The sequence below is a fragment of the Mangifera indica genome, chromosome 14 (genome assembly GCF_011075055.1).
Source record: "Mangifera indica cultivar Alphonso chromosome 14, CATAS_Mindica_2.1, whole genome shotgun sequence".
In the NCBI taxonomy this organism is placed as follows: Eukaryota; Viridiplantae; Streptophyta; class Magnoliopsida; order Sapindales; family Anacardiaceae; genus Mangifera; species Mangifera indica.
The window spans coordinates 912,559-928,229 of record NC_058150.1 but is presented as its reverse complement, the minus strand read 5'-3'; the positions used below and the strand labels follow the sequence as shown (position 1 = coordinate 928,229).

General features: G+C 32.1%; 4 protein-coding genes across 4 annotated transcripts; 1 reads left to right on the top strand and 3 right to left on the bottom strand.

Moving 5' to 3' along the window:
- Nucleotides 1–726: 726 nt before the first annotated feature.
- LOC123195826 (CDT1-like protein a, chloroplastic) lies at nt 727–4,990 on the top strand. Its single transcript, XM_044609676.1, has 8 exons — nt 727–857; nt 1,425–1,690; nt 1,777–1,896; nt 1,992–2,217; nt 2,793–3,614; nt 4,174–4,372; nt 4,465–4,555; nt 4,666–4,990. Exons 2-8 carry the CDS (start codon nt 1,476–1,478, stop codon nt 4,712–4,714), a joined length of 1,722 nt encoding a protein of 573 aa, XP_044465611.1. The 5' UTR covers nt 727–857; nt 1,425–1,475; the 3' UTR covers nt 4,715–4,990.
- Nucleotides 4,991–6,818: 1,828 nt separating this feature from the next.
- LOC123196056 (kunitz trypsin inhibitor 5-like) lies at nt 6,819–7,583 on the bottom strand. The gene has a single exon (XM_044609940.1). The coding sequence runs from the start codon at nt 7,538–7,540 to the stop codon at nt 6,917–6,919; it is 624 nt and encodes a 207-aa protein (XP_044465875.1). The 5' UTR covers nt 7,541–7,583; the 3' UTR covers nt 6,819–6,916.
- Nucleotides 7,584–9,307: 1,724 nt separating this feature from the next.
- LOC123196926 (kunitz trypsin inhibitor 5-like) lies at nt 9,308–10,013 on the bottom strand. Its single transcript, XM_044611077.1, has one exon. It carries the CDS (start codon nt 9,963–9,965, stop codon nt 9,324–9,326), a length of 642 nt encoding a protein of 213 aa, XP_044467012.1. The 5' UTR covers nt 9,966–10,013; the 3' UTR covers nt 9,308–9,323.
- A 2,003-nt stretch (nt 10,014–12,016) lies between these two features.
- Nucleotides 12,017–12,762, bottom strand: LOC123196837 (21 kDa seed protein-like). The gene has a single exon (XM_044610976.1). It carries the CDS (start codon nt 12,709–12,711, stop codon nt 12,076–12,078), a length of 636 nt encoding a protein of 211 aa, XP_044466911.1. The 5' UTR covers nt 12,712–12,762; the 3' UTR covers nt 12,017–12,075.
- Nucleotides 12,763–15,671: the final 2,909 nt, after the last annotated feature.

The following is a 15,671-nucleotide window of genomic DNA, read 5'->3' as shown; positions in this document are numbered from 1 at the left end:
TATCCTTTGAATTATCCGACTTAAAATTTGAACAAATGTTATTCAAGTTTGAGACCGATAGACATAAAAATTATGAACGAAAATGTATTAATCAGATCTTCAAACCTATAAAATTACGATAATCTTTTACCAAACTAATATGACAAGTAATATATAGTAATCTAATTGCTATATTTCTCAAAGTTATTCAAAATTATTAAGGATAATAACCTTAATTTTATTACAATTTTATCTTTAATTATCATAGTATATCATATTAAAAACATATAAATAAAATATTATCAAATATTTGTTTTATACAACAAACACAATAATTATTATTATATATTAATATACAATAAATTACATGTATATATTTTTTTGTACATAATTTATGTATACAAATAATATATTATTATATAATTTAATAATTTTAAATTAAAAATAAAATAACACTCAATCATATAATGATACATTTTATATATATATGTATAAATTATATATTTAAAATAAATATGTATGACATTTCTTATCAATATAATCTAATATATTTTTAATTTATAATAAAATTTTATTTTTTTAATAAAAGAAAAATTCAACTGGTGATTCCCTTTGTATTTAAAATTTGAAAATTGGAATGCATCTCGCCCCCAACGGTCAAAATTTGAGGAAGGGAAGGAGAATATTTGGTAAGAGCGCGAATTTTGAAAACAGCAAGGGCAAAATATGATCTTTTAAGAAACTTTCATTGTATTTTATATCATTTGAAGGCATACAGTGGCCTCCCCACTTTCCCTCCCCACGAACGAGTCATTGATTCAGTCACTCACTCACTAGGGTTTCAAGAATCAAATCAGTCGCCCCCAGGACGATCTCAGGTTTCTTCTATATCATACTATTTTCTTATCTGATTCAGGAATATTTGAGATAGGCGGTGAAATCTTGTTTGAGGCATTGCTCGATGTTTGTGTTAAATTAGAAATTTGACGATTTAATGTGAAAATTAGAGAGTATTGTCAATTCTATAGCTTTATACAGCTTATTGAAGTGGACATATTCACAAAGTGTGAGAAATTATGTCGTGTTTGAAGTTATTTGAATGACCCCGTTTAGATTTTGGATAACAAGGGATGAATTGAAAACATTAATGATTAATCTGTACTTTCCTCTTTGGTTGATTTATGCTTTGTTTGTGTAAAGGTTCATTTGATTTTTTTTTTTAAAATCCAACTCTATTGCTTTATACAACTTATTGGAGTGGACAGATTGACAAATTGTGAAAAATTATGTCGTATTTAAAGTTATTTGACTGACCCTGTCTAGGTTTTTGATGACAATGCATGAATTAGAATACATACATCTGTACTAGTGTATTTTTTTCTTTCTGGGTTGATTTATGCTTTGTTTGTATAATGGGTGATTTTATTTTATTATCAAAATTCCAGATTTAAGGGTTTAGCAGTTGTGTGGTTGCTTGTGCTGTGTATTACTGAAGCATGAATCAGAGAAAACTTGAGGAGAGTGGTCAGAATGTGTTGGGTTTTAAGTGTAAAGAGATTATAAATGGGGAAGAGAAAGGTGCCTATGTGCAAAACCAAGGGAATGCTGGAAGCCAGGGTTTTGAAATGAAGATTGCGGCTCCAACACCAGAGAAAACAAGTGAGCCTTCACGTACTAAAGTCAAAGAGGGAGGAATTAAACATCTAGAAAAGTGGGTAACACAATGTATGCTTTACTTTCCAGTTGTAAAAATAATTTTGTTTGAACCTGATGATAGGTGTGTTTCTTTGTTTTCAGATATAATGCCATGGTAGAGCTCTTTGATTCTATGACTTGTTCATTGAGGTTGCTTAGCCTGCACAAAAAATCACCAACTTTTCAAAATATTTCAACTCAGGTGGAAGTGTTAACAAAAAGGTAGGTCAACATTTCCAATTTTCCTTAATTAAATACAGTTCTTAAATTTATGAATCTTTATGACCAAATGTTGAGCATACTGTTGTTCTTTTCAGAACGATCTTATTGAAGCATCTTGGACAGATAAAGTACATACTTCCTGAAGCCATACAAATAGATAATATCATTGTGCATGACAAGAAAACTCTGTGCATGAAGCCAGCTATGAAAATATCGTTGCTATTTGATGTCGTAGAAGGCCACTCTGAACACTCAGATTTTATGGCTCTGCGTCAAGCTTTTGCTTCTAGGCTTATGAATTATTTTACTTCACATCCTGAGGTATTACTCTTTTCCTGCACTGGTGCTTTTTGTTGTAATGTTGTTTCAAGAGCTGCACACTGGACAACTACTACACCACTATTTTAGGGGTTCAGAATCACAAATTGATACTGTGTAGTGAAGTATTGAGTAGCTACTGTTATATTTTCTAGTTTTATGTTTAAAGTTCTTGGCTCCAATCACAAATTTAAAGCCTAGAGCAATTTTATGCATCATCTTTTAAGACTTTACTTGGCTAGTATTATTTTACCTTTTTGGTAAATTCTAATGTACAAAACATGACATGGATGACTTGGCTCCCTTTGGTTCCATCTAGGGGACTGCTGAATGTTATGCATAACGTACACTACCAGGATGTCTATATTTTATTTTTGGTTTGATGAGTAGTATATCAAAGTGCCTTGGTATATTAATGGTCAGCTTTGAATTCTTCTCTTGAAATTGGCATGCTGGGTCAGCTAGATAGGGACTTTCTCAGGACAAGCCTGGTTCTTTGCATTTACCTTTTTTAATTATAGTAGCTACAGTATTTGCAAGAGTTGAACTTGCGGTTTTCTTTTTTCCGGGGATACTAGGCTGATGACATTCCTGAGACTATATTGCCAGAGCCATTCAGTCAAAGAAGTCTGGCTTCTTTCGAGAACAAGGATGCTGAAGTTTCAGAGGAACTTGAGTCAATCTGTGGAAAAAGTCAGACCACTACTCTGGGGCAGTTCCCTGTTGATTCTTCAGAATCTCTGCCGAATTCTATTGGGACTGAGATGTTGTCAATGCCATATCTTCTACATCCATCTTTCTGCAGACATTTCTCCCGGAATAGTGTTGCTGCAGAGACAGAAAAGGACAACATTTCAACATCATCTGCGTTTCTGTCTTCCGCTTCATCTGATTATCTGAATAATCAGTTAGTTAGAACTCGGCAATCAGAAGAATGCCTGGTTGATCATCAGACCAATGGAGAAGCCAAAAGCAATCAACAGAAGTTGCCTATTAACTCTTCCAAATCCTCAATTGTTAATCCTCCATTCCAGCCGATAAGTCCTCAATCCTCAGTTGCTTCTGATGCTTTTGAAAGCCCACAGCAGAAGCTTGCCTTGCCCTTTGATAGTTTGATAATAGAAACACCTGGACAAGTGACACCAAAGAGATCAATGCCCGGTTGTAATGACAAGCTAAAGGCAACAACCACCCAAGATTTCAAATCTCATTGTAAGCCTGCAAAAAGGTCTTTAGACTTTTCATATTTAGAAGTTGAGAGAAGTGTACTGTACTCTGCTGGGGTATCGACATATGACTACAATGATTTAAATTATGGCAACCCTGAAGCTCTAGAAGTAGAAACAAAAGAATTTATTAAGGAAGGTTGTGTCATTGGTTCGCCCAAAGTACTTGAAAAGGTAGGTTTGTTCTTTAGACATATACTGAGCTGAATGTTTCTAAACTAGGCTATCTTTCTATGCCAGTTGCTCTAGAATATTATTTCTTTCGGTTTTCTTTTATAATAAAATAAAATGGTATCAGTGTCATGCCATAGAGTTGGGGTTCTTTTAATGTATTAAAAGAATTGCTTTTAGGCTTAACAAATCTGAGTGGATGACAGGGTGAGTGGTTGAGCTGCTTTGAAGAATTTGACATTACACATAATTGGCTTACTTTTGGAAAACTTAGTAATGACTAGTTCTCAGAAGATTGGAAGCTCTAAGGAATTTATGTATATATATATATATTTTTATTTATTATTAACCAAGGATGCTTATCTTCTGTTGTTCTACTGTTACTATCATATCATATTTTGATCCAAAATGTGAGGTATGCATATACTCATGTTTTGCTTTATGTATCTGTATTTGCGCTGCCAGTTTGTTTTATGTCCTTGCGGTTGTAATGAGTCATTCAAATTTCTTGTGCCTTCTGTCATTTTGGGTTATACTATTGACCCAGAGTTTGCTTTTGTAGGTAAAGGGGGGTCTTTGCGAAGCTGGGGATTACAAATTGAGTCAAACAGGTTTAGCAGAAGACCAGCAAATATCTGATTGTCTGGCTGACCTGATTGCCTTGATTGACCACATCTTTCAGTCAGTCAACTGCTCTTCAATCACAAAACAGGAGCTTGTACACAAGATAATTATGAATAATTTGGATATCATGGAGAGAAGTATGTATTAATTGAGTTGTCCTGGTAGTTCATGCTTTAAATCATACTCTTATGACTTGGTAGCCACTGAATTGGTTTTCTTTTCTTTGCAGGAGAGGTTGAAGAGCAAATTGAGCATCTTGAGAAATTGGTTCCAGACTGGATTTGTGGGAAGCAGGCACCAGGTGGAGATATCATGTACAGGTAAGTTTTCAATATTAAATTTGTGGAAAAAAAAAAATACACTATTCTACATCATGATTGTACTTCTATTATGCCATCTATCACATTGTGTTCTCCTGGAATATATGCAGCATCAAGAAAGTTTCAGATTTGGCATCAGTTCAGGCAAGGCTTTATTAGTTGGGCCGCTCAGCATCTTCTCTGCAGTGGCTCAAACATATATGGTATGGGACTCTTTGCAGGGCCATGTACAGATGAAGGAGGTACGTGGCCACTCTGCCTGACAAAAAAATTATTTATGTACGCATCGTATTCTTAATGTACAATCTCGTTCACTACTTTTTGGGCCTTGAGATCCCTATTAACTACTACACTAATTTTGTGTGTGGCATTTTCTTACACAAATACAGTTTAATCCTTTTAATTATATACCATGCAAGGGGTATTTAGGAGTAATTTTTCTTTAAATTTTAAGATATCCAGTTACAATTCATGAGATGCACGATACTAAAATTTAGGTTTTCGATACAAGATAAGATACGTAATTTAACTATCATGGTCGGATCAAGATTCGAAGGTAATAGTGGTTTTGGGCGACAATCCAATATTTAGGGTCTATAGTTAGCCATTAGACTATTATGAACCGTCGTTCAATTGAGAAGATTGTGTCAGATTATGGGTGAATCACTAATTTAATCAGGTTTCTTAAACATTGTGTGAGATTCTAAGAGTGAGTAGTTGGAAGTGAAAATGCACGTTTATAACGAGGTTGACATGTGATAGAGTTGCTAAAGGTGAGAACGGTGCAGTGGTGGCTGAAATTGAGGGGATCTACGCGATATAGAGATGGAAATGACTACATTGGTGTTGGGAGGAGTTGAAAATGATGAGATTGACATTGAGATGAGCTGTCGAAGAGGAAATCGAAGACACATATTTCTCTTCTATATGAAATGTCAAGAAAATGTGAGGGACTTGGTTTTTGTATAAATAAAATGAGTCATTTAGGATCAATAAAGGTCTAAGTGAAATTCATATTAAGAGATGATCTTAATTTGAAGTCAAAATATTAGTTGGTGGTTGTTCACTCCAAATTAATCATATAAACAAATTTTATAAAACTTTTGTTTATAAAAAAAAAAGAAAGGGGAAATTCACCTATCTTATAATGGTCAATTAAGTTTTGAACCTAACACTTCAGTTTTGGAAACCTATATGTTGGTGCTATTGCAGCGTATTTGGGGTCTTGCTGACCAATCAGTGGTCTGAGGCCTCTCTCCCTAATAAGTGGGCAGGGGTAGCAACTTTGAGCCTGTGAGTTGTGTTTGATTACAGGATATCAACTTCTAGCTCATCTATTGATTAGGGTGTTACAAATTAGCTGCTACCCGTTCGATGCTAATTAGTAGTTCAGGTTTACCTCGTTGTTTTATGATTTCCTTAAGGAATAAGAATCTTAATAGAGTTTGGTATAGTGATAAAAATCTTAATAGGGTTTGGTTCATAGATGACAATCCGAAAAATTATATATACATATTATTTGCTTGTATAAATGTAACAACAAACATATCAATTCATTAACAAACTCATTTATTTTAATGAGAGAGGTGAGAGAATATTGAAAAAATATGGACTTTGTTGGACGTTGTTGGGTTTTGGATGAACCAACATGAATTGTATTTGTTCTTTCTCATTACCATGAGATTATTTGTTTTATTAATCAGGTACGCAATTTCTAAAATATTCCACCAAATTAACTATGAAAATAAGATTTCTTAATTTTTGTACTTATAGTACATGTAGAAACTAACTAGTTCAATTGGTTGAATTTCCTAAAATTATGTAGGAGGTTTTCGGATCAACTCATGCTCAAACATCTAAGTTTGGATACAAATCGAATTGAGTTCGAATATAAACTTGTTTAAATTTGACTTGAATGGATTATAAGAAGGTTCAAACTTGACTAAGTTTGTCAAGCTATAGCAGCTTAAGATTAACTCAGTGCGAAAGTTTGAAGCTTGACATGTAAATTGATGTTATTTTTTATCATTATGAAGATGATGTTTTTATAATAGTCAAAACGACCTAAATTGAACCAAACACCTTCAAATTTGAGTTTGATTTAGTTAGCTCTAACTCGAGTTTGATCTATACAAACTTGAGCCAAACTTAATTAATCATAACCAACATTTGAGTCCGAACCAGTTCGGTTTTGCTCTAGTCCTATAAGCTTTATAGGGATTTAGTTTATAGACAAAAGTTTCATCATAAAGGGAAAAATTACTAAAATAAAACATACTCTGGCAGGATTTTATTCCCAACAATTTAAAATCTCAACGAATTATTTATTCCAAGAGATAGTCCAAGCAGCTTGTACAATTTCTACTTCCCTTTGATAAACGTAATTGCCATTGGAGTCTGACTGAGAGCCAGACGTTTCAAGCCATCACCCGAATAAACGCCAACATCGCTACACAAGGTTACGCAAGAGCGGCACACTGAAGGACAATGTCTTATCTTGTACGTATTCTCAGAATTCTTCTCAAACCTGAACCAGCTTTCCAAAGTTCGAGCTCCGGGGTCACCTTCAACTCCATCAGCTGTTATAAACCACTGTCCAGTAGAGTTCTCAAAGTCTCCAACTCTCCACGCTGTCGGCTGACCACAGGCGATTTTCACGGATGAAAACTTGATGTTCAGATCAAGGGATTCGTAAACGACACCATCTTCTTGATCGACTACGTGCAAAAATGTTAATGCAACCCCCTTTTGAAATTCCAGGTTTTCCTGGATAACATTCATTGGGCAGGTTTTGGTTGTGCCATCGGAGAGATTGAGACCAACGCAGTTCTTTGAGTCCTGGAATGTTGACAGAATGTAGTATTCAGTGCCGGAGAGGACCTTTTTGCCGGTGAAATCGAGAACCGGAGTAGTTGTGGCTGATAAATATTGTTTTTCGATGAAGGCAAAGAAAAGCAAAGACAGTTGTAGTAGAGGACTCTTCATTGCTATTTTGAAAGGTGGTTATGTGTAGAAATTAATAGAAGAATTGGTTGAATTTTATAGAGCTACACTATCTTCTGTTGCAGGAAAGGACGAAGATCATGTTGAAAACACCATCTTTGTTTTTGTTTTTGATTTTTTGGGGTCATTTTATGTTCATGGTCAAACTTGCGATTCATTATTTCTGTGATTTGGGCCCCCCACCCTATTAGGGATATGTGAAAGAAGTGTTACCAAAATAAACAAGTGTTATATGAATTTGATTATCTCTGTCAGATGAATCTCTTTGTTGCAGAAGTAAAAAATCTTCCCGTTGATATTGGATGAAGAATAAAGTGATTGTACAGAAATGCAAGAGACTTATCCAATGGGTTAGTTTGAGTGGTAAAAGTGACTCACACAAACAATATAGAGAGCATGAGTTCAATTGTGATGCCGGTTATTTGATATGCCTTTTTTCATACCCATCTTAATTTCCTACATAGATATCAAATTTCTCTAGTTATTTTTTCTTCTTAGCTTTTATTGATTTATATGCTTTCCATGATCCTTGTTTGGAATCCCACATTGGTTTGGAATGAAATTCACTTAGCTTTTATCGATTTATATGCTTTATATGATCCTTGTTAGAAATCTCATATTAGTTTGGACTGGAATTGAGTTTGGGTATATAAGCTTGATGGGATTGAACTAAGTTTGCGTAGAGATGACAATTTCGGCTTAACTTTAGGAGCCCTGACTTTTCCCGACGTTAAAGAGAAGAGAATTCTCTAATAAAAATGGAGAAGAGGATAGTGACAGAGATTCATGTGTCTCTTCCCCACCGCATCCTTGTTCTTTTACTTTTATATTAATATATTTATTTAAAATACTAACATATTTTTATAGTTTTAGATTTTTTATGTTTTTCAAATTTATTTAAGTTTTTATTGTGCATATTAAAGTGGTTAATATATTATATTTGTGATATTTGAAATGGTTGATTGGTTTTAATTTTATTTAATTTTGTTATTTAATATATTTATATTGTTTTTAGAGGATATAAAGAGGAGATTTTTTCTTATGGATACAGGGAGAATTTTTTCCTGTGGAGATGAAAAAGAAATTTTTCTTTATGAGAAGAGGATGAGAAATAATTTTTATCCTCGTAAAGGGGATGAGGATGAGTATTGAGATCCCCTTCCCGCCCCTTTTTATTGCCATCCCTAAGTTTTTGTATATAAGTGTGAAAAAAAAATCATCATTTGTGCTATGTTTTTGGGGTTGGAAAGCTTGAATTACACTTTTTGATAGGCAAAACTAAGTGGTGTTAGAGTCCAATATATAAAGAACAATCCCTTGTGCCGAAGATTGAGTTTTTTATGAGTGGTGTTAAAACAAGATAAAACATAATTTTGATTAAGAATAGATTCGATCTGAACCATGTGATTGGTATGAGTTCAGAGTGAATCTATAATACTCAAATTGAGTTCAAACTTATTCAAATTAGTACACAATATCATTGGAAGATTGTCGCCAAGTTGAGTAATATCATTGGAAGAGTGAACAATGTTATCAATGTAACGAACAATATAATTGAATAGACAAACAAACTAATCTTGAGTCGAATTATTAAACTGCTGAGCTGTTAAGCTGCCAACCTAAAACTCTAACTTAAAGTTAACTCATTTAAATCAAACATAGATTTGAGTCAATCCAATTCAGATTGGATCCTCCCTAGTCTTGATTCCAATAACTATAGCAATTCAGTGGATTACATACACATAAATAGATTGGTCGAGCAAAATTATTTATTATTAACGCTTCCTTTGATAAAAACAACTGATAATGGAGTTTGACTGAGAGCCAGATGTCTTACTCCACCACCTAAATAAATCCCAACATCCATACACATACTTACAAAAGACTCGCACCCTAAAGGACAATGAGCTATCTTGTATGCATGTGCCGATGCCTTTTCAATCTTAAACCAGCTTAGCCTTGTTTCTACTCCAAGGCACTGATCTCCTTCAACACCCCCACCAGTTACGAACCACTGCCCTGTTGAACTGTCAAAGCCGCCGATCCTCCACACCGTCGACTGGTTACAGACACTTTCCAACGCCGAAAACTTGATGTTCAGATGAAGTGATTCATAAACAACACCCCCTTGACCATGTGAAAATATTAACGGGGCACCCTTTTGAAATTCTAACTGTTCTTGGATGACATTCAGTGGGCAGGTACTGGTTTTACCATTGAAGAGGCTGAGGCCACTGCAAGTTCTTGCAGGCAGCTGGGATGTCGTCAAGATGTAATATTCAGTGCCGGTGAGGACTACTTCTCCGGTGAAGTCAAGAACCGGCGTATTAGCTGCTGGTGATTGTTCTGTAATGAAGGCGAAGAAAATGAAGGAGAGTTGTAGCAGTGGAGAACGCTTAATTGCCATTTTGAAAGGTGGGTTTATGTTGAGAAATTGATGTCAGTACAGCTTGAATTTTAATTTATAGAGCTGGGCAGAAGACAGGCCATTGATACGTTAAAAGCATGGTCATAAATATTGAATAATATTCAATATAATATAATATTAATAAAAAAATAATTCAAATTTTAAAATATAAAAAAAATGATATAATAGTAGTATCGTATGATATAATATATATTATCAATAAAAATTAACACATTTTTTTAGAGAAATAATGATGTAGCTTGGGGTATATGAGAAATTTAAGAATTCAAGAGATATTTGTGATATTTTTTAAAGATGATAAGATGGGAATTTAAAATTTTAATTATTTTGATATTATTATTATTTTAAAAAGATATATCATCTGATACGAGATAATACGTAATAAATTATATGATTTTTAATATATAATATAATATACGATTTGATTAATACAATTGAAAACACTATTTTTGTTTTTAGTTTTGGGTCAATTTGTTTTCAAATTCAAACCTGCCAATTTATTACTTATGTGGATGAAAAAGTATAGGGGAAGAAGAATATAATTGAAACTAAAATAGTTGAATCCCGATATTTATTATATGTTAAAAATTTAATTTTTTGTATCGTATATTATGTATTATATTATATGATATATTTTTTAAAAATAATAATATTAAAATAATACAATATTCTAATTATCATATTATCATTTTAGAAAATATCATAAATATTTAAGTTTTTAAAATTTTTTAGATTTTATCATATCATTATTTTTTTTAAAAAGTATATCAATTTATATTGATAATATATATTATATTATATAATATATTTATTATTTCATAGTAATTTTTAATATATTTAAAAATATATACTATTTTTATCTATATCGTATTATAAAATATTAATTCCCATAATTGGAACCCATTTTTTTAACGTATATAGGTTGTATTTTTTGTGATGATTTGTGTGTGTGTGATGAACTATTAAAAGTTTTTTTTAATATTTTAATTATTTGTATCTTATACATTAATCATTAATCACGATTTTATACTTTTATTCAAAAAAATATACCATGAGAAGAGAAAAATCTAATGCAAAGTCAAAGCGGTAGTTAGTAGTTATTTGTTCAAGTGGTTATGTGTAGAAATTAATGGTAGGATGGCTTGAATTTGAAGATGGGTGGATTTGAACTAGATTGCCAGCTAGGCTTGAATGTGCTTGGCTTAGTTTTGATCTAAGAATTTTGTAGTACTGATCTTAAGCTTGAACTTGAAGTTTGCGGGTGCTTAATCTACCAAGCTCGTGAATATAGAAAAATTCAATTTTAATTGATTAAAAAGATAATATTTTATTCAATACTCAAAGTTTAATTTTTATTAAACCAATCCAAATTTAAATTGATTTGAGATGAGTTTGAGCTTAAGCTCAGACTTAACTCTTTTAAGTTAAGTTAAACACGAATTGATTAAAGTTTGAATTCAATTCAATTCAAATTTAACTCTATTTAAAAGAGAAATTATTGAGAGTTTGTAATAAGAGGTAATTTGACTTACATTGTCAACATAGACAATCCTTATAATGTAAACGATTTATAAGGATTTGTTGCCGTAGGTTTTCCTTACCATTCTTTGTTTTTTTACTTGGTAATTTCTGTTCTCATATTGATAAATTTTTATATACAATTACTTAATTTTTTTTAATTTAAAATCATACTATGTATGTACAATAACTATTCTAAGTAATTAATGAAGTAAGCGAGTGATCCATAACTCTCTGACTCTTCACTTTCGTTATACTTTTAATGAAAAGATATATAGATAAAATTTGTTAAAAAACTTATGAGATCCTATGTTATTAAAATATATTTTAAATTGTAAAACTTATAAATAAAATTATGATAAATTATTTGTCTAAAATCGATAATATTTTGACTATTGATAAGAAAATTGAGTTCCAACTTTAGGTCTCGTAAGGGTAATAAACCCACATCGTAATTGTATATTTAAATCGGATAAAATCTTAATAATGAACTATTGATTCGACCAAGACGTGGTGCTAATAATGAAGGGAATTGAGTATTAATAAAACTGGATTGTTCAAGCAAATCAGACTAGTCTGTAGAATTACTTCCCTTGACAAACACAAGTGAAAATGCAGTGCGACTAAGACCCAGACGTCTTGTGCCATCGCCTGAATAAATCCCAACATCGCTGCACAAACTCACACAAGAGTTACAAACTTTAGGACAATGAGAAATCTTGTAAGCATCCACATCCCCCCTCTCAAATTTAAACCAGTTTTCCAGCGTCTGAGCTCCAGGATTCCCTTCAACCCCATCACCGGTTATGGGCCACTGCCCCGTCGCATTGTCGTAGTTGCCAACCCTCCACACTGTCGACTGGCGGCAAACGCTCTCCGCCGCAGAAAATTTGATATTCAGGTCGGTGGATTCGTAAACAACACTGCCTTGTTTATCGTTCGGATACGAAAATATTAAAGGGAGACCCCTGACGAAATCGTACTGTTCTTGAATCACGTCTAGTGGGCAAGTGTTGTTTCTGCCAAAATATAGATTCAGGCCTCCGAATGTCGCGGGTCCATCGAATATTCCTCGCATGTAGTATGCAGTGCCCGTAACGACCTTATCGCCGGTGAAATCGATTACCGGAATGTTCTCCGCCTGAAACGGCTTTGTAAGGAAGGCAAAGAGAACGAAAGAGAGCACTAGTAGTAATGAATTCGTCATTATAATTCAGAAAGTTGATAAATGTGAAACTCTAAAACAATGCAGGTGTCAGTTGAATTTTTATAGAGCCGTGGAATTGGTACTTGATTCATTAATTTTCTGCAGGCATGGGCAGTTCACGTTGAAAACATTTTTGTTTAATGTTTATATTTACAATAAATTATTATTTATAAATATGTAAAGAATTTATCATAAAAAAAAAGAAAAAAAGGGAAAAAAATCATTTATAGAAAAATGTAGAGTAGAAACTTCAGCAATTTTAATACCAGCTGGAACTAACAACAAATCGAAGAGGACACTGGTTCAAACAGTCAAATGAAAATCGTTTTTGCAATTTATCAGTGGTATTGAATATATATTTTCTAGGCATATTTTCCAGGGAAAATTTAAGTAGAGAAAATTATATTTTTATTTTTCATCCCTATTTTCTTTTTTCACTATTTTCCCTGATATGTCACTGTCACTGCCCACCTCTCGCTCTCCTCCACCTGATTTTGTCGTCTCCCTCGTGTCGTAACCCAAATTTTCTCCTTTCTTATCAGAATCATTGACCCCCAGCACCAATTTGGTTGCCAATAACTAATTTTGTGATTGCCTTCATCAATATCAAGTCAATTGACACGAGACAAGTGTTGAGAGGTTTGTGATTTATATTTAAAAAGACAAAAATGATATAATATTACGCAGGAAAATTTTGAGAAAATATATTGAATTTTATTTATTGATCAATAGTTATTGATTTGAATTGCAAACATTTGTATCTTTGTATACACTTATTTTTCTTAACTAGACAATTATAATTTTAATATATTTACCAAAACACAAAAAAAATAAGAAAAATCAAATCCCTTTTTATTTCTTACATATCTTCTTCGTATTTTATCACTTAAATTATTCTTTTAACATATATATATTTTTTTAAGAGGAACGTTTATTTGAATAAGACCAATCTCGAGTAAAGTCTAAACGAACGTGATGACAATATCTCTAGTGTTGTGAACCACAGGATGCAGGAATTCCATTATCCGCAAAATGTGAGGAAGCCAAAAGCTGCAGAAATTCCATCATCCATGTTATTGGTAACAAGACAAAGATATTATTGTTTTCATCCAATGTGTACCAGATTGGAATGGATGGATTCCATTTCAAGCAAAGCCAAAAGGAAATTAAAAAAATATATGTCCTTTTGCGGTGTCCGATGAACCCAAATTTGTTTCCTAAATTCTAAAGAATATATGATAATTTTATTTTATTCTACTAAATTGCAATTTTTTTAGTTCCCAGTTGAGGTAATTTTGTTAAATTTGTCTTTTATGGGGGTTTTCACATCAGGAATTTGTATTCAATATATATATATATATATATATATTAGTAATTTTTTATTGTTCTGTAAATGAAAACTGGATATATCTCTTTCATGCTTGACCCCATTCTAAGAAGCTTAAAGTGTAATGTAAGTAATGCCAAGTGTTGTGTTTGGACCTTATGAAATCCTAAATAATTAAAATCCAACTGGGTAGTTGGAGTGGAACCACTAGAGTTAAACTCGGGTTTATGCTCGATTGAGTTCGGTTTGAGAAGAGGTGAATTTAAGTTTGGATACAATATCAAATCAAGCTCAAATTAAGTTTGATTCAATACTGTAGTTAAACCAAAATCGATCAAATCAATATTGTTTCAACGCGTATTAATAAAAATGATGTTATTTTAACTTATTTAAATCGAGTTTTTCAAATTTATCAACTTTGCAAGTTGAATACTCTTCAAACTCAAATTATATGGTATATAACCTCTCAGGGTCAAGTTTGAGTTAAAATTTGTCTAAATTGAAGTTAAACTAGTTTGGTTTCAATCCAAGCAAACCTCAAATATATATCCGAAATTCATACTCTTTCCTCAAAACTTCGTCATTTCTTTCAGTGGAATAGATATGTAGTCACTTTCGTTAATTTGTTGGACCATCCCTTATATATAGCAAATAATAATAGAATTCGCAATATTTTTGTAAACTCATATGTATAAGAATTATCAGATATTATCGAAACAATAATACTTCATGTATCAATAATGGGTACAAAAATAAATACAAATATTAATATATTATTATATGATTAATTGATTTTAAATTAAAAATAAATTAAAATAAATACATGTAATATTACTTATGTCATTAACACCTTTTTATTAATTATTGATTCTTGTTATCTCTTGAAGCATTAATTAGGATTAAAATCTACATTAAAACCATAAGAAATTGGGATTTAAACTTCAATTAATACCTCAATAATTCTAATTTTGAAAGAGTAAAGAAACGAATAGTTAGTAAAATGTCCAATTCAATAGATGCATACATTTGGAAATGAAGTTGGACCACGATCCCTGAAATGAATTGTGATGTAAAATTTTATGAGGACCAGCAATTCTTGTGAGGTTGTATTTAATTATGGGGTTGATTTAAACCAAATTAAATTCAAATAAGGATTAGTTGAAGTTTAATCTTAATCTAAAATAATTGTTTTAAAACCGAATTTAATTTATTTGATTAATGATGAATTCATCGAAGAAACAACTAGAAAGTACCGGAGAAAAAAAGAAGAAAATGAAAGGTCTCCACATAAAAAAAAAAAGAGATAAATCGTTACAAAAAAATTAAAAGATAAAAAGTTATTAGAAAAAATGAATTTGCCTATAAATTCCTACGGACTCAACATCAAGCTAAGATTATCTTTGTTTAAACTTTATTCATTTCAACCAAACATAATCGACCTACTTGGATAGCTTGGATTGAATGAACTATATCCACCCATATACATATATAATTACATAGGTCTATACCCCTGAAAAGATAATCTCTTTCATGTGCCACCTTACACGTGCGTACCAAAAGATACCTCTATAAATTGAAGTTCTTTCAAGCCTCGATCTCTACACATCAAACAGCCTTAAATTTTGAGGCAACC